Consider the following 19,639-nt stretch of genomic DNA (forward strand, 5'->3'; position numbering starts at 1 on the left):
TTTGGGTTCTGATTCTGTTTTCAATTCCAGATTCCTGATAATGAACACCTCAGAAGGCAAAGTGACAGCTGAAATATTGGCATCCCTGCCATGTGGGATCTGGCTGGAGTTCCAGGCTCCTGGCTTTGCTCTAGACCAGCAGTTTTCTTTTGCCTTTGTTCTGTTCCCTCTCTTCATTTCTCTCCCTTGTAAATAAATTTAAAAAAAAATCCTATATGAGTTTATTTTCTTGTGCCGGATGAAAGTCAAACTTCCAATTTTATTAATTTTCTTTTCTTTATGGATAACAATATCTCTCCATCTTATTCACTAAATTCCCTCATCCCTTCCCATCTAACACGTTGCTTCAGATCCAAGAGTCTTAGATAAGAACGTTGGCTTCAAGGCACTCTACCTAATTTCTTTGCTTGATTCATTCCCATGCCAGTTGCACATAGCATGAAACACGTTAAATGCTAAAATGTGATAAAGGAAACTTTTCATCCTTGTCTTCATAAGAAACTTTCTAGTTATTCTTTTTTTCTTTTCAAAAAATTGATTTTTACCTATAAAAGTCTGATTTCAGAAGATAAAACACAACAATGTGTGCCTATCCTTTATATAGACATGTTCTCAAAGACCAGTGTTCTCATTCCTACTTAAAGCAACATAGATGGAGGGCTGAATAAATGATACATCTCCTTCACACAGGGTTTTTCTTTTTCTTCATGACAACTGAGTGCTCTTCATGAGGCTATTTGAACTTAAATAAGAACTTACATGATACCAACAACAAAACTTTCTCTCCTTAAGTTTTTTATTTGGCTTGAGTTGTTTCAGTTGTTTCTGACTGAAGCATTTCATCCTGCACTTCAATCAAGTACTGCCCTTAATTTTTAACATCTGATATCTTTTAAGGCATTGTTGTTGGCAAATTTTTCAATATCTACACTTTTGTAAGCTTTTTGAGGGTGGACTTTTGAATTAACTGTATTGTTGGCTTTTTTTAAACAAATTTTATATTCATCTTTTTCTAACAGATTTTCTCAAATACAGACAAGAACAATATACAACCCAGTGTTGTTATGGTTTTCTTTTCTTCTAGAAGCCAAATGTGCATGCTGTCAGAAATAACTCGGGCTTTGGCTTCACTTCTGGATTTCTTCCTTTTGTCGTGGGACATCTCTTTTGTTCTGAGTTTCCACTGGAGTTTGTGTTGTCAACATCTCTCAAAAACATATGCATATGCAAATATGAGCGAGCCTATCTTTTCAAGGACTGTTCAGCTGCTTGCTCTGAAAGTTCTGACACCTCCTTTAGTGGCTTTTTAACACTAATATTAAAGCTTCATTTTCACTAGCTTTATTTTCAGCAATGTTCAAATTTGTTTTTATTTCTTCTCCTTGAACAATTAAAGGAATGAATGATACATAGTCCTTGGAGAATTATTTTTCATCTATATGTAGCAATGTTAGGTACATCATGAAGGTCTTCATCTTCCTCATTTCCAAACAACTAGCGTAATGCTTAAGATGTCAGTATTACCAGGACAATCAAACACATCAGTTGGATCATGTTTTTGACCCATTAGCTTCACCTTAGGATTCATGTCCTTTAGAAAATGTTCTTTCAATATATCACACTGTAAACCACCAGCAGGCTAACCTCAGCCATGTAGGACAAGGCTACTCTGCACCAAGTCACTCATATCCCTCTACCTTTATAATCATTTGGCATCTACTCATCAATTTCTAAGAAGCTAACAGATAGGACTGGAACTGTATTAAATTTATAATTCAAACAGGAGAAAGCAATAATTAAGCAGACACTCCAATAAGAAACTTATCAGCTGTCTATATGTTCTTGAATATACCTTAATAAAATGTTCTTTTATATTATGTAATAATTTGACATAAGGTTTGTAAGATTTATTCTTAGGTATTTGGTATTATTTGTTGCTGTTTTAAGCTAACTTTGTTACTAATGTATAGAAATGCAATCGATTTTGATATATATCTAGCCATCTTGGTACTCTATAATTTATCTACATTCTTTGCAGAATTCAAGGTAAATTATTCCATCACCTGCAAATAATGACAGTTGTATTCCTTCTTTTGAATCTTTAATATTTCTAAGGTCTCCCACATGAGTTACAAGGGCACAAGTAGCTGGGTCATCTTTCTTTGCTTTTCCCAGCACAAGAGAAGAGAACCAGATCGAAAGCACAGGGCCCGGAACTCAATTCAGTGCTCATAATATTACTGGTGTTGCACGTGGTGGCTTAACCTCTGGTCACAACACGGATCCCAGAGAACTTCCTAGAGGTGGTAAGCTGGAGCAATTTGGAATTCAACTCATAGGTTTTATTTTCTTTGTAATTACTATCCCTCAATGCATAGTACTGAGAGGTTTTCAAAAATCGGTTTTAACTATTGTGTCCATTTCTGTAAGACAAATATATCTCGACTGGAAATAGTAGCCTGCTCAGTACATTTCAATCGATTGTGTAACTTCTGATTTGGTTTTTTGTTTTGATATTAATTACATTCTGATCTTTCCAAAACTTTTATTTAAAAAAGCTGATAAAGCTAAATAAATTTTAAAAATATTTTCCAATTAGGGCCTGGCGACGTGGCCTAGCGGCTAAAGTCCTCGCCTTGAAAGCCCCGGGATCCCATATGGGCGCTGGTTCTAATCCCGGCAGCTCCACTTCCCATCCAGCTCCCTGCTTGTGGCCTGGGAGAGCAGTCGAGGACGGCCCAATGCCTTGGGACCCTGCACCCGTGTGGGAGACTCGGAAGAGGTTCCTGGTTCCCGGCTTCGGATTGGCGCAGTACTGGCCGTTGCGGCTCACTTGGGGAGTGAATCATCGGACGAAAGATCTTCCTCTCTGTCTCTCCTCTCTGTATATCTGACTTTGTAATAAAATAAATAAAATCTTTAAAAAATCTATTTTCCAATTAAAATCAAGTCTTAATGACCAGTTAAAAATGCAGCATTAGATTAGAACATCTTCCCATATATTCTGTGAGTGTGTGAACTTAAATTCCATGACTCACAGCAATAATAACACTAACTTTAACCCATTCTTCTTGGTAGATATGACAAAACTGCCAAAATTATGGATGGAATTATAAACATCATAGTTTCAGTTATGTTTTAAGTCAAAGGCTTCACATTTTAATACCAACACCCTATGAGATAAAAAATTGTACGTTAGTTCCATTTAAATGAGGATTTTGGAGACAGTGTGTGTAAAGCATTATTGGTAGTAAAATAGAGTTCAGTGATGGAATAGTGCCACATTAAGAGACAATATTAGACACACTGAAACAATAAATCAAAAACTATAACAAGTGATTTTTAACACCAGAATAATTGAAATATGAAGATATTGAAAACGTTCATTAGGAAGATAGGATAAACCACTGAGGTATTGGCTAGGAACTTTACATATGCACAAAAGTAAAACAAAGCACAAAACAACAACCCAATTAATGTGCATATGAATACATGCATTAAACATTTTACATGCTAAAATTTACCTGCATTATATGAACATAATACTTTATCTGTAAAGAAGATGTTAAAGTAGTGTCAAAAATAGATTTAAAAATCTTTACATGTGATAGTAGTAGTGACATCTAATTTCTGCCATATATTTAAGAATACATAATTGATATTTTTACATTAAAGCATAAAAGTTATTCTGTCAGAAAAATATATGAAAGGAAAACAAAACAGCAGATTAAAATTACAAATTAAGTTCATTAAAACTTCAATTAAATGTAAAAATAATACCCAAAGAGCAGAAATCAGTACGAGATGATACATAAAATTAAAAATTCAAAATAGGCTGTCAGCGTAACGATGTTGTCAAGTCTATGTTATAACACATATGAAATACAAAGCAATGTTCTTAAAAATTTAACATGTTAAGCAACTAGTGAGCATAAACTAAAAAAATTTTAAAGATGCACTGTTCTTTTTAGAATTCCTAATTTCTAGAAAAACCATACTATAACACCGAATTCTTTTTAAGCTAAGGCAAACTTTGAAAGTTTATACAGAAAAAAAAAAATGTTTTGATAGTCTAACCTGTAAAATGATCATAACTATGAAGATATAAATTAGATTTTCCTATTAATAAAGAGCAAAGTTTGAAAAGATAGCAAAATATTAAGTAATTTCCACATTGAAGAATGAGTAAATTACCATCAGAGTGTACATTTCAAATCTAAGGGAATATTTGTACTAGCAACCCACAAGCATACCACATAGTGACAGGAATCAATAAATTATAGAAAATAATAGGCTTACCATTATAATTAAAGCTTATTTCCTAATATTCAATTTTAAAATTTGAGGGAAGTATTCTGAAGAAATAGAGAAGTAGATTTTTGGCATTATCCTGCACAGTCCCATACTTACCTTACAATATCTTTGTTGAAAATACATTTAAAATACTCCTATACACACTTTTTAAAAAATCTGCTGATACACTTCGTTAATTATCTTTCCAATGCTTTCATATGGAGTTTGGATAAGTACTCACTTAGGTTTTCCTAGACCTCCATCCATTAAATTTCTTACAATTAATTTTATAAAAGCTGAATCTCAAAGTGATATACTAGTAAAGTATTAACAACCATTTCTCTGGAAAAAATAAAACCTGAGTTTGTAGCATTTGCCAATTTCCATAACATAGTACTTCAACAATATGAATCTCAGGGTACCAATGTAATATAACAAAATTTAAAGAAATGTATGTATATAACTTGCTTCTGTTCCAGTATGTCATAAAAGAATTACTGACTAAATTAAAATTAAACTATTATGAGATGATATGATCCCAGTGGAAAATAAAAATATAAATAAAAAATGACTAGTAATGCTTCAAGTTTTAATTACTTATTATATCACAAAGTGAAGAAAAAATTTGAGGGTTGTAATAATGAAAAATATCACTTCTCAAAATATATAAAAATATATGAAATAAAAGAAGAGATTTAGGAGTTAGGAAGGCACTCCTTAACAAGAACATGCAAAAATATGCAAAAATGTTTTTAAAATCATATAGTCAATAGCATACCTGTAAGTTACTGAAAAGAGAACACTGTGATATGAAGAGGTGATTACAAAGTATGCAGCCAAAATTTGCAGGAAAAAGTATGACAGAGGCGTGTTATAAGTGAATAAATACAAATGTCATGTTACTTTTTAAGCAGACTTAGTAACTACGGTACATATAGTTCTAAATCGTTTTCCATTTCCTTAAGCAAAAAGATAGAACAAAGACATAGCTATTGCTAATTAATGTGAAACTCAGAAGTTGTCCATGTCATTTTCTTTTCATAACATTTTCCCTAAAAAACATCTACTTGGAAAAAGAACACGAAGGAAAATCATCAGGATGACCACTAATAAGATACAATTCACCAGTACAAGTTTTACTGCAAGATTAGAACAAAATATTTAATGAATTCGAGATTATTTGGAAGATTACTCTATTTCTAAAACCCGTGAAAATGGCATCATTACATTTAATACAGAATAAAATAAGAAAATATATTGTTTTAGTTCTCTGTCAAAAGATATTGCAAAGCCTCTAATATTTTACTTCTAAAAATGAGATAGGGTCATTATCAGCATTTTCTATGAAGGCCAAAGATTCTTTGCAATTTTTAAAAATTAAAATTCTATGTTAGTTACTAAAAGATTAACAATTATTAAAGGAGTTATTTAAGTGAGAATAAAAGATTGGGCACCAAATGTTTTGATGTATTAAAATTATTCTTCACAAAGGGATTTTAATCATACACATATTTGCAGATGACAGATATTTTAAACAACATATACTAACACAATGTACTAAACTATATTTGCAGTGTGATGGTAAAATCTGTTCAAAGTTAGTTAGAGATTTGTTTATGAAGGGAAACAAGGAATTACTCACATATAATGCTCTTCACACATTGTAATTATTATGGTCATGACCCACTAAGAAGCAATAATGTAAACAACTAAACAGACAAATAGAATATGGCCATGCCTTCTCCACTTGTTTCTCACAGGCTTTTTATTTCTTTCTCTAATATTTGTTATCCTTAATGTCCTCCAATTTCAAAATGTATAATGCTTCCACAAAGTAGGTAGCTTCTACACACTGCAATGAAGGAAGCCACGTATTCTATTCCAATGTGGTGGATTAGAAGGTTAATACTCCTCCTGTGGCACCAGCATGTCACCTGGGGGGCTAATGCCACAAGCAGCAAACCTCAAAATTCTGTTACCATGCTAGGAGATGCAGAGAATGACTCTACGAAAACCCTGCAATAATAGGGCTGCAACAGGCTCGGCACCATAGCCTAGCGGTTAAAGTCCGCACCTTGTACGTGCCGGGGTCCCATATGGACACCGGTTCTAATCCTGGCAGCCCCACTTCCCTTCCAGCTCCCTGCTTGTGGATCTTTGACAAAGTAGTGACATCACTGATTAGCAAACCAGCATTCCATGATCTGGTTCCCGATCCCAGCTAGCTGTTAGTGCAGACTCTGGTTAACAACAGTGATGGTTCAGTGGTAAGGTCCGTGCCACCCATATGGAAGACCTGATTTGTATTTCTAACTCCTGCTTTGGCTCAGCCTAGCTCAGCAGTGACAGGCACTGAGGGAGTGAATCATGGAGAGGAGCTCTCTTTCTCAGTCTATCTCTGTGCCCCTCGAATAGATAAACAACAAAGTTTAAAAATACAAAATACGAGAAAACAAACATTGCACAACAAACCTTTTAGGTTCCAAGATAACAACTTCCATCATTGATGAATAAACAGCAAAGTGTGAATGAATATTTGAGATATTCTGCCATCTCAAAAATTACCTGATATATTTCAAATATTTGTGCTGATAACTCCAGCCGTGCTTATACAAAATTAAAACTGGTTCATCAGTTACTTATTCAAATATGCACTGCACCCCACAAAAAGAAAAAAAACAAAAGAATAACTTTGGGGAGCAGCCTGAAACTAACCAACAATGTGGAAAACGCAATGTTTAATTAAAACTACATTTCTCATAGCCTAACTTGTTTCACATTTTGAAGTAATGGCTCTGTCAACATCTTTATAATTATTTTAATACACATAACATGCTTATTTTGTCACATTAATAACACTGATATAATCCCATGCATGTACTTAAAAGTGTATCATAATACTTAACTTTTTCCATTTCCATAAGCTTCTGAATTAACCTCATATTTAATTTCATTGGTCATTCAAAGCTGATACTCAAAGCCATCTGAATCATATATCAAAAATATTGCTTAGAATAATACTTCCAAGGTATATCCATTTTATGGCAAAGGACAGGATTTCATTTTTCCTATGGCTGAGCAGTAAACCAATTCCAAAAATACAAATATGCTTTCCCTAGTCTATGGGAACTACAACACAGAATACAAAATAAATATAATCCCTATGAGAGAGACTGATATTTTCAGACTTGATTATTATTCACTGTGAGGTCATTATTATTCCTTGAGAAAATTTAGTGCAATTAATAACTAAGTAACAAAAAGAATCACTTCAGAGTTGGGGGGGAGGAAAAGCTAGTTAAATTAATTGCATGAAAGTTCATAACACATACATCTACCGAGGAAGATGCACTATCCTTCACATGTACTGTTACTTATCAACCAGGGGAAAAATAGAAACTAGGAGTGGATATAAAAGCTTCACGCATTAGGATTCCAAACTTGCTCTGTATCACAATAACCCAAAGCAATGGAGAATGGGAAAATTCTTTAGGAAAGGTAAGAGTGACTTGCACCACTACACTATGAACTATTACAACTACTGTACCAATGGCTTCTGGTAGGTTACAACATACATTCGTAACAAGCCATTATCCTGCTTTGTGGACCTTGTGAAATTTTGTTGAACAGAGAATAGGAGCCACGACAAAAACATCAGTTCTGGTAAAACTCATTCTAATGTAAAAACTACAACAAAAATATTATAATGGCATTTGAAAGAAGGGATGGATGAGTGTTGATGTGTGGAGCCTGGAAATATGAGTGCCGCAAAACTAGGTTCAATTAAAACAAATTACCCACATATTTGATTTACTGATATAAAATACAATTCCAAATATTTTTGAAACATTGAATGCAATTTTGTTAGTTTTCCTATGACTACCATAGATCACTCTTTGTTCTGCTACTCTACTCATCAAGCAGCCTTTTGATACACGATTTATTTTCCTATACAGTAGGAACGTAATGATGTTTTTAGTCAGTAGCTATTTATTATGGTACCAAGTGTATTTCTGATGATTAATAAACAATAGGGAAATCATGACCATAAATGCACAAATTTGAAATCTTGTTACTGTACACCAGCATTAAAATACACAAATAATTTTATACTGTAACCTGGAATATGTTGAATTCGTTAACAAAAGTGGCAAGCATCTACTTCAGCTTTCGATTTCAGATTCATAAGAAAAAAATCTCAAACCTTAAACTGTAGGTTCACAGAGCCAAAAATAACACTTTCCACTCTCCATACATTTCTGAGTTTATTCTGATTTTCTCCAGATTGATCTTTTTTTGCTTCACAATTAAGATGATGCTCAAGTCTCATCCAATACAAAATGCAAGCATTTTACAACACCACTTTACGTTACTTAATTCTTATAACCTCTGTATCAAATAGGCATTATCATTTCCATTTCATAAATAAACAAAATAAGGCATAAGATATAATCTGCTTCAAGCCATACAGCTCCAGTGTAAAAAAAAAACCCAATAACGTGAGATTAACATTTAGGATATAAACCACTATGGTATATTTGCTGTTCTACAAATTCATAAAATATCTGGAAAATTGAAGTATAAATCATAATTTTTGAGTTATAAGTCTGCTACATCAGCTGATTCTTATAATTAAAACTCTTATAATTAAAATTCTAACACTAAGATTTAAGTATCATGTGATCTTTTAGAGTAATATCATCCAAAATACAACCATAAAGTACTTCAAAATTGTCATGAGTAAACAGTGTAAACTTGTTTTAGTAAATGAAACTATTTAAATTCCTCCGTAACAGCTATGAAATATTACTAGCAGGTACCATTTAATGTTTCTCATAATATATTCAAATCCAACTCGCTCAAAGTTAGAAAAAGCAGTGGTGACCCTTTCTGGAAACTTACTTTGCAACCTCCGCGTTGGGCTTTCCCCATGGGGTTGTCTTCGAGGCATGTATGGAGAGGGGCGAGGAAGCGGCAATGAAGACACATCATGGGTCTGAAGTTTGTACCAATGTGGCTCATCATCTAATAATGCTGTTTCTAACTCAATCAAAATCTACAAGCCCAGGAGAAAAAAAGACTGTTAGATACATTAATCAAAAGAGGTTCTCTTAAAAAGGTTCTTGTATCTTCTATAATCGTTATAGTAAGAACAATGTTAGATCAAAAACCAAATCATTTAGGGGTTGGAAAATTATCAATATGTTTTAATAATATCTAGATAAATTTTTTTTGCAATTTCTTTGTTATCTAGTAATTTGAAATATCTAAGATAATTAATCTGTAGATTTTTTGACCTTTCACCTACTAGATGTTAAGTTTACCATTACAGAAATAATTTTAGTTCTATAACAATAAAATGCATATTATTTTGTAGTAACTAATTTAAACTTTAAAAAAACTCTTGAGTTAGGAGAGAAAAGCTATTTTAAAGTGCATACCATGATTAAGTTTCCTAACAGTTGTTATTTAATTAACAGATTGCTACTAGGAAAATTTTACTCTTATATTTCATTTCACTCTTATTTAACTTTTATGAATAGGATACCAATGTCAAATATGGTTAGAAGAACTTACTTGTAAACACAACCAGCTCATTAGTGAATGATATCATATGAATCAGTCTGTCATAAAACTATGGATTCAACATACCGTGGTTTATGGATTTAAGAAAGAAAAGGAAAAAAGAATAAAAAGAATGGAGTTTAATTGAGAACTATATTATGGGTTTTGTTTTAAGAATATGTTTGAAAATTATAAAGGATATCAGTCTGTATAAATAAATGACTATTTCCGTTTAGGGTATTGTGCAAGTAAGAAAGTACATTTGTGTTTGCAAGGATTGCTGTGTGAAAACACATTACTTTTTAGCTACAGGAAGTAAACAAGCAAAACAGCCAAGATATTATTTAGCTTCTATCAAATTCCCCCAAGTCATTTACAGCATAAGCATTTATGTCCCTTATGTTTACACACACCACAGCACTCGTTTATAATTGCGACCCTGAGTTATCCACTAAGATTATTCTCCTGTGGCTAACTAAGGAAGCACAGAGAGATTAAACAACTTGCTCAATAGTTGTGCAGGAAATTCATACATCCACACCACTAGGGCAGAATGTCTATTGCCATTTAACTTTGTTATCTTGCTTCTCAAATTGTTTATAGGCTTATTTTTCAACACCACCTCCTATCTTGCCTTTCTCCAATTCATTATCCACATTACAATTAAAAATACTTTTCTCAAGTCCTAAAGCCATCAAATCGATCTCTTTGTAAATTAATCACTGGTTTTCCTTAGCCAAAGGAGACATTCAAATGTCTTAATATGGTAAGGGATCTGATTTGAATTCACTGTAGTAGTCAAGTCTCATTTCTTACCATTCGCCCTTCCAATTTTAATACAATTGTCCAAAAACCTCTGACTCTTTATGTCTTATTCCCTCTACAGGAGTAACTCCTCTTGACATTGCTAAATTTTCTTCCTTTCCAGATACTTTGAGCATTCCTCAGTTGCATGATAGTTTTACATTCCTATTGCCTTTATCTCAATATAGCAAGCAATTTGCATGTTCTAGCACAAGTGTTATTTTACTGTCTAGATCCCCAATGGATTGCAACTTTCTTGAAGTTATATGCCTTCTTCAAAGTTTAAAGCTCAGTCTCTAACACAGTGCCTGGAACACTACAGGGTTTAAAAACCAATCTATGAATAACTTATACTATTTAACAGTGGTGTAGATATATACAACACACTTCATATTTATATTAAAAAACAAAGCAGCTTTAAGCCTATGAAACAATGTCATAAAATGAAATGCAATAAAAAAACAAAGCAGTTTTGAAACATAATACAATCTTTTCAACATCAAAATTTCCATAATAACAATAAAAATACAAAATTATCAGTTTTCAGAACTATTTTATATAGTGTCAATAAACTTTGTCTGAAAGCAGAAGTTATGTTTATCTTTTTTAAAAATTTACTTAATTTAGGGCCTGTTGAGGTAGTCTAATGGCTAAAGTCCTTCTCTTGCATCCACTGGAATCCCACATGGGTGCTGGTCTCTGTCCCAGCTACTCCACTTCCCATCCAGCTCCCTGCTTGAGGCCTAGGAAAGCAGTAAAGGACAGTCCAAAGACTTGAGATCCTGCATTCCTGTGGGAGACCCTGAAGAAGCTCCTTGCTTCAGATCAGCTCAGCTCCAGCTGTTGGGGCCACGTGGGGAATGAACCAGCAGATGAAAGATCTTTCTCTCTCCTTCTCTTCATACATTTTACTTTCCAATGGGGAAAAAAAAAGATTTATTTGTTTTTATTTGGCAGACTTATATAGAGAAGGAGAGACATGGAGAAATCTTGCATTTACAGGTTTACTCCCCAAATGGCCCCAATAGCTGGAACCAAAAAGATTTGATCAAAATCAAGAGCTGAGGTGAGTTGAAGCAACGAGCCAGGAGCGTCATCTGGGTCCCTCAGGTGGGTACAGGGGCACAAGGACTTGAGTCATCCTTGGCTGCTTTTCCAGACCATAAACAGAACTGGGATCAAAAGAGGAGCAACCAGAACTTAAGGTGGTGCCCACATGGGATGCCAACAACGGCAACCAGGGAATTAATCTATTGAACAACCATGCCGGCCCCAGCTATAGCTACATTCATTAAAGAAACAATGCTTATTTTAGAGATTTGAAATATAAAATTCCATTGACTGTCATATAAAAATAATCAGTATGACATGAACAGTGTAAGTTTTCAAATAAGTTCAGATACCTCTCCTAAGAATTCACTTTCTTCCTCTCGAACTCGAGCTTGATCCCAAAGAGTTATTTCAAGCATTCGTTCCCGAAACTCTCTTCGGTGAACTGGAGAATAAATGAATGTTTGATTCCATTTAGGTTCTAATGTTTTCTTCACAGTTTTAGTTCTTCTCTTGTTTTTATCGCTGTAAAAAAAATGAAAGTATACAAATTTAAATAATATATTTTTCCTAAAATGTATGAAGTTATTACTTTTCTGGAGAGAAGTTATTAAACCACAAATGCATTATGCACTGAAATTATTATAACCCTTGAAATTACTATTAAAATTTGTAAGCTATGTAACTGCATCATACTTTATTTCAACCACTATCATACTTAATGACAATATTTCAATGAATTTTATTTTTTCTTAAAAACAATAATTGAAAATTTTATCTTTCTCAAAATCATAACAAGACCAGACTGCAAAATAATAATTCAAATTTTGAACATATGGTCCCACTGGAAAGCCTAATGATGGTATTTAAGCAGTAATATGACATACAGCCTTAACTTACCCTGTGCAAGTCTTATTATAAAAAAAAGTACATACATACTCATGTCCACAACTTCATACCCATAGTTTATCTACTCAGCAATTATAATTTGCACTTTATGAAATTACTATATTACACATAATAAACATTTGTTTATTTCACAAATATTTTGTCTTTTAAAATCTTAAAAATTATATGTAAGACAGCCACTATAGTGTAAATTTGAAATCGAATATGACCATTTAATGGGATTCTCAACTTGGAGGTTATCATACTTTCTTAGGTTGAATGCCTTCATAAATTGAACAATTTGTTATCTCATCATTTGCACATGTATTTATTAATTTCCTATAAGTATTACCAGTGGTACTGATAAGTTATATATATTGGGAAATATATTAACACAGAAGATAAAAATAATATGGTAAAAATGTTAGTTCAAGAATTTTCTTCAAGAAGTTATACATATCAGTAAAACCACACTTCTCCAATTTGGACATCACATCTCTAGGATACTAGGATCAATGACCAGATACAAAAAAAAGGAGAACAACAGGAATAAACTGCAAACTCCATAGAGAGCCTATCTGAATGAGAACCACACAGAAAATCAACTCCAAATAGAACACAAGACAGTTCTAAGAGTGTTGGGAAACACAGGGAGGAAAGAGAATAAAGTCGAGAGTGTCTCTGAAATGGGGAAGCAAGGTAACTTTAAATGTTAATAGAGATTAGACTTGAACATTCTAGAGACAATACATGTTTTCTGATCAAACATATTTAATACAGCAGAAAGCTTCCTTTAAATACAGTAAATGACATGAATTTATATGTATCACATCTGTCTTAATTTGGTAGGAAGATAAAAATTCAAAGCTGTGTAGCATATTTTATTTCGAAATTGAAAAGAAGTGACACTGTGTAAAGGAATAAGTAAGTTCCAGGAATAATTATAGGTACTATGATTTTTCTCAGGTCTTTCTCCCCTCTTGCCTTTCAAAATCTTATATACTTATTTATTGTCTATTTATATCCCAGTAGTGAAAGAATGAATTCTGAGACCATATCAATAAATAAAATTCCTTCTCTGAAGTCCAATAAGTATACATTTAGCAGGAAGTTACTGTCTAATTAAAGCATAAGTTCACTGAAATCTGAAGCAGAACAAAAGAATGAGCTATTAACTATTCTTAAAGAAGAAAAAAAAACCCTCGAAGTATGACTATTCCTAAAATGGATTTCTATATTGGGTAGAAGCAGGGGGTAATTTTGGAAGCTCCTTACAAACCCAACATATATGGTCGTAGCTTAATAAGGCAATTTAATGTTAAATGAAGCACCAATTCACTTAAAAGAATAATGCTGAAAATCTTATTTTTGAACATTAAGAAAATAGTCCTTTTATTTTCCAATAACAATAAATAAGTCTTTGAAAAAAATTCCTTTTATTTTTCTAGGAGTCAAACTAATGCCTTCAGCATCAAATCATGCTGTAGAAGCCAAAAATTGAAAAGATGCTGCAAGTATTAAAAAACTAAGACCAATAAACATGTTACAGAGATATTTTTGATAGCAACTTAATGATCTTAAATTTTTTAATCTCTAGAAATCATCAATTTATAGAGAATGTAATTGGTTTTTTCCTAATAAAATTGAAATCTAACCTACACTTTTTCCGATTAATTTCATATTACCAGGATCTTTATTTTTATCTAGCTTAGTACAGCATCCAAATTTTTAACTTTCCATTCAAAATATAAAAAAGAAATGCATTGTAACTGAAAACTCTATATAGGACATTATAGAAGTATGGCCTCCCACCTCTTTCCATGAAGTCTACTCAGAGAACTGAAAGAAGCTGTGTAACGGGCTACAACCATAGAATTTATGTTAATGAGAATAGATATAAATATACGCTTGACAAAATGGTATCTGTACTGAGTGGTTAACTTTCCTAAATGATATAAGGTGATGAAATATAAAAACACACTTGCTAGTTTTATGAAACAGAAAAAAATCTTGATAAAGACAGGTAGAAATTATAGAGGAATAGGAGGAATAGGAATGTTTCCGTTGACACCAAAATTGTGTTTAAATATTTAATAAATAATCCACACATGACTAAAATGAATATTCAAAAATATGTTAATAAACATTTAAACTTTATACAATCTCAACTACTGATTGCCAGTATTTGATTTCTGGGAATTTTTATGCCTATGCTTATGTTTAAAATATGCACCTTTATGACAGAGAAAAACAAACGACATAGAACTGAAGTACTCATTGTTACTGAAAATTTTTACTTTTAAGAACACTTATTTTACTTTATATACCTACCTTCTGTCTGGAAGAAAGTAAATTTTAACATAAGGATTCCTTGGCCGCCCATCTTCCCTGGAAGGGAGATCCTTTGCTCCCAAAATTGTAACTATGAGTTGGTGACCAACCTTGTCAAACCATAGTTTTATCTGAAAAGCAATAAATATTCATCTATTAACTCAATTACACTGTTTTCTTTTCCAAACTTAGTGCCATTCTCTTACTAATAATAGCGCATAACATAAATTTCACTTGGCAAATTATGCTTGGTTAAAAGCATGTATAATCATAACTTCAACAAATAAAAAAACTGATTCAGATGGTCTGTTAAAGGAGCAAAATCCTTGGCTTTTCTAATTATCCTATAGTGTTTGTTTATTATCAGGTATATAACAATTACATTATAATTAAGGACTTTATGTACACTGATTGCTCTGTGTCTTTGCTTAAATTTACAAAATGAACATCAGTGCAGTTCATTTTAGACTCTCTTTTAGAATAAGTACTCAACTGAGTTGACAATAACTTGGTTATATGACATTCAAAGGGAATTTTTAAGTAAATGTTTTATGTTATTCCATAGCCAAAGACCTTGTCAAAGACTGTAAGTTACGGGAATTTACTAGTAGTGTTAGTTAACAGATTATTTCAGTTTGTACTTGAAACTTTTAAGTACATCTTTCAAAATTTTTCTTGCTTATCCATAAAGCCTCTTTCTTTTGTGAGGTAAATGCTTCACATTTCCAAAATAATAGAAGGGCATTTATAATTTTAGATAAGAATGTGAATTAATTTCCCTGTGCCACAATTAGGAACTGGAACTTCATATGAATCTGCTGAAATCATTTGATTTAATAGTTATCACTCTTGCACATACACCTTACACCCTCCTACCCCTTTGCTAGCTAATTATGAGTCAGAATCCAGAACAACCATGGCTCTAACCCACATTTTGGTTCACAACTCAACACATCACTAACCAGTATCCTAAAATTGATACTGAATCAAAAATTTAGAACTTGAAAATAACAATAATGATTATTGTGATTAAATATGATACACTGGGAGTTCACTTTCAAACCTAACAAGCTTTCTTGAATGGCTTAATATAAAATTTGGGGTTTGAGAGAATAAGCAACTTTTGAGTGAGAAGAGGTAATTGACAGCTAAATGGAGCAAGTAAATTATTTCAATTTGCTTTTTTGGCCAAATTCTTCTATCGGAATAAATGTAAGAGATACATAAAATTAAAAGTCATAATTACTAGTTCTTATGTTATTCCTTCTTCACTACTTTGTATAAAGAAAAACATGTTTTCATAATGGAGCTTTTAAGTAAAATAGATGCTTGAAAACTGTCTTTGAAGCTGCAGTTAATAAACATCCTGCATCAATATTACCCAGTTTATTTACTGAAAATTTATAAATTTCTTGGGTCTATCTGTCATCTACTGAATCAGAATATGCCCCTGAAAATAGATTTATAACAAATCCTCCAGGTGATCCCTGCATGCATTCAAGTTTGAAAACTACTTCTTTAGACTAAGGGATCAACAATCTGAAGAAAAGAGTCCTCAGTATTTGAAAAGGGAGATGTTTGATAATTTGCTCAATTAACAATATTAGAATGCACATTCAGTTAGGGGAATGCAAAGGAAAATTAAACTCTTCTTGCAAAAACATGAGTGAAAAAAAAACGAGATGCAGCAATGTCTCATTGTGCATGAGATGAGATGTCATAGACAATGTTATAATTACTCTACAACCTGGGACTAAGAGCAGATTAAGCCTCATGATTTTTTTATCTTTACTAATAATAAAAGAAACTTTTTTTCCAAGATACTTAAAATCACTTCAGAGGATAATTACATGTATACAAGATACCTTAAGGAAAAAGTTATCCAAAGACATTAAAATATAATTTTTAAGAAACTTTACAAGTAGGAAACAAAGAAATAGTATTTATAATCATGAAACGAAGCTGGTAATTATTGGAAATAATTTTCAGTCTCTGTGAGATTTATTTTTTCCACAAAAAAGAGCCTGTGGAAGCTAACAAGTGTTACTATGCTAATGCAGCGTTTTTGCTCAGTAAAAATCATGACATAAATGAGCCACACATTACAAACCAAAAAACATCACCTACTAATTTCTATTTCTCATGCAAACAGTTGTTAAGCATGGACATTCACATTTTTGTAATAATACTTCATAAGCTTATTCAATTATATTTAAAACATAAATATAAAAATCAATTATTTAGGAGACAATCATATTAGTTTTACTGATTATCTCATCAAAATTACACTTAACAATAACCTATTTTAAACTAAAGGTTTGATTATTCAACTTAGGCTTAATTTAATGGAATTGTATTGAGGCTGTAAGTTTTAGTGGATTCCCAGTTTATATTATCAACAGCTTTATGAACCTTTTTGCCTAACTTATTAATAATGCTCCTAAACTGCCTATCTGTAGTTGTACAATAAGTGATTAAAATATGCCTATCGGTATCATGATGTCATTTTAACCATTATCATATAATTATTCCAGATTTGCCATATAATTCTTTTAGTTTTCCTGAGTAGAACTTGAGCAGCACAAGCAGATACTGTTTATTGTAATCTTAACTAGAATAATTTTAATTCTTCAAATTTGAACAAAATAATTATTATCTACAACCAAAAATATTTTTTAAACATGCAGCAAAGCAAGGAAGGGATAATACTATGCTTAGGAAAGCTAGGTTGATATTATTTTACCCTACCAGGGTTTTCTAATGAAAAGAGGCAAACAACTTGTACCCAAGTATTATAGTAAAATATACTGGCATGACAAAGTATGTAAAGAAAGCAAACCTAGCACATTATGTCTGCATTGTGATTTGGTTTTTTCAAAGGAATATACTTTCGAAAAGTTGAAACGTATATGAAATGTACATAGTTAAAATAAGGTACAAATATATTTGCCAATCTCCTCAAGGAGTTACTGCTTGGAAAATGCAAGAAAATGTAGATGTTAAATGATACAATGAACGATTTAAAGAGACAGCAACCTCAGCATAATAAAAGAAAACATTGACAGCATAATTAGCTATTTCTGTAAATATTCTATATATAAGTTAAATCTACATTAAATGCCATTTTAAAACCTACTGGTTTTAGTAGTTAGATTGTCATATAAAAATCACTAACAAAGATTGTCTCTTTAAATTTTTATTCTGTAGTCTAATCCCCATGCAGAATTTCCAAGCTGACTCAGAAAATGATTTGAAAGTCAATAACATGGTTTGGAGCAACAGACCAAAAAAGTTTTCCTACAACGCATTTTCCAAAAACATACAAAGAAGGGTGTACACACAACTTTAGTTTCTATCAGGCAGACACGGCCTTTACCTGGACCCTAGGAACAAAAGGCGTTGTTCTTCTACTAAGGCTTTGGCTCTGGTAAGCAAAATTAAAGAAAAAGGCAATAAAACAAAACCAAAAAAGACACCACGCTAGAACTAAAAGACGAAAAGTAAAAACAAACACATACTAATATCCCTTAAGTACAATTTCCCATTATAGTATTAATCTAAAGTAAGTATGTCAATGTAATGAATAAATTAATATTGTCAAGTGCTAAAATACCCAAACAATACAAAACGTTATGAGTTGCTTAATAAGTTATTCACAATGTAGTCAGCATAAGAAGAATTAAGACTGAATACAAAAATGATACATTTGGGCTCATTTATTCTACAAGAATGACTGCAAGCATCACCTAAGAATCAAGAAATATCAGATTATATACTTAAACACATTACAGCCGCCCCTCAACATCCAGGGAATTGTTTCAAGTTCCACCAACCAACAGGTATTAAAGTCAGTGAGGGAAGCCCAAGACTTATACTGGGGTAACATTTGCATCTAATCCACCCACATCCTCCACATACTCTTAAACCATCTTTAGATAATAATTCTGATGGAGAATAAATGTCATGTATATAGTTGTGATACTGTATCATTTAGGTAATAATGATGAAAGTTCGTACACATTCAGCACAGACACAAATTTTCAAATATCTTCCCTCTAAGGTCAGTTAAGTTCATGGATACAGAACCCATGGATACTGAGGGCCATCTGTACATAGGGGAAAAAAAGTCCCAAAAGTTAGATGAAAGCATATTATAGGCTTATCAGTAAATACACATGTACACAAATAATTGTGCAAAATCTACAAAGTGATGTGTGCCTAAGCAAAACCTAAAAAACATTAGCAAATTGGCTTTGAAATTTAACACACATGTGCGTGCACACGTGCACACACACACACCTTGAGAAATAAAAGTGTATTTTAATGCACTGAATTAATAAATCACTTAAGACTTTAAGAATCTACAGCAGATATAAAGATTAAATGCCATCTAATATGAAACACTTAAGACTATCACTAACCCCACTTATCACCAATAATAGGATATTTCCTTGTATTCATACAATTTTTAAGAGCATTTTTCTAAGTATTTTTCTAAGCTTCTGACAGTTTATTTCACAACTAAATAAACAATGCTAGGATAGAGTTGCTATTGTAAGTAGCTTATGCATGAAGAAATACAGACACAAAAAAGAGATAAATTCCTGCTGGAAAACAGAAAAACACCCAGTTTCAATTAAATCAGTCTTTTTTTAAAGTAAAAAAATGAAACAGTTGATTTTCTTTAATGACGTTTTGTCCTGATTTT

At 32.3% G+C, this 19,639-nt stretch overlaps 1 protein-coding gene across 7 annotated transcripts in view; it reads right to left on the bottom strand.

The window, feature by feature from the left end:
* The window catches only part of RIMS2 (regulating synaptic membrane exocytosis 2), a 506,806-nt gene that overhangs the window by 205,173 nt on the left and 281,994 nt on the right, over positions 1-19,639 (bottom strand). For all 7 annotated transcript variants that reach the window (XM_004580663.3, XM_004580662.3, XM_036498462.2 and 4 more), the window contains 3 exons: positions 14,932-15,062; positions 12,066-12,237; positions 9,196-9,349 (listed from right to left, as the gene is read on the bottom strand). In XM_004580663.3, the coding sequence (XP_004580720.2) occupies positions 9,196-9,349; positions 12,066-12,237; positions 14,932-15,062 (457 nt within the window). The remainder of the gene's footprint in view (positions 1-9,195; positions 9,350-12,065; positions 12,238-14,931; positions 15,063-19,639) is intronic.

The sequence above is a fragment of the Ochotona princeps genome, chromosome 9 (assembly GCF_030435755.1).
Source record: "Ochotona princeps isolate mOchPri1 chromosome 9, mOchPri1.hap1, whole genome shotgun sequence".
Taxonomy (NCBI): Eukaryota; Metazoa; Chordata; class Mammalia; order Lagomorpha; family Ochotonidae; genus Ochotona; species Ochotona princeps.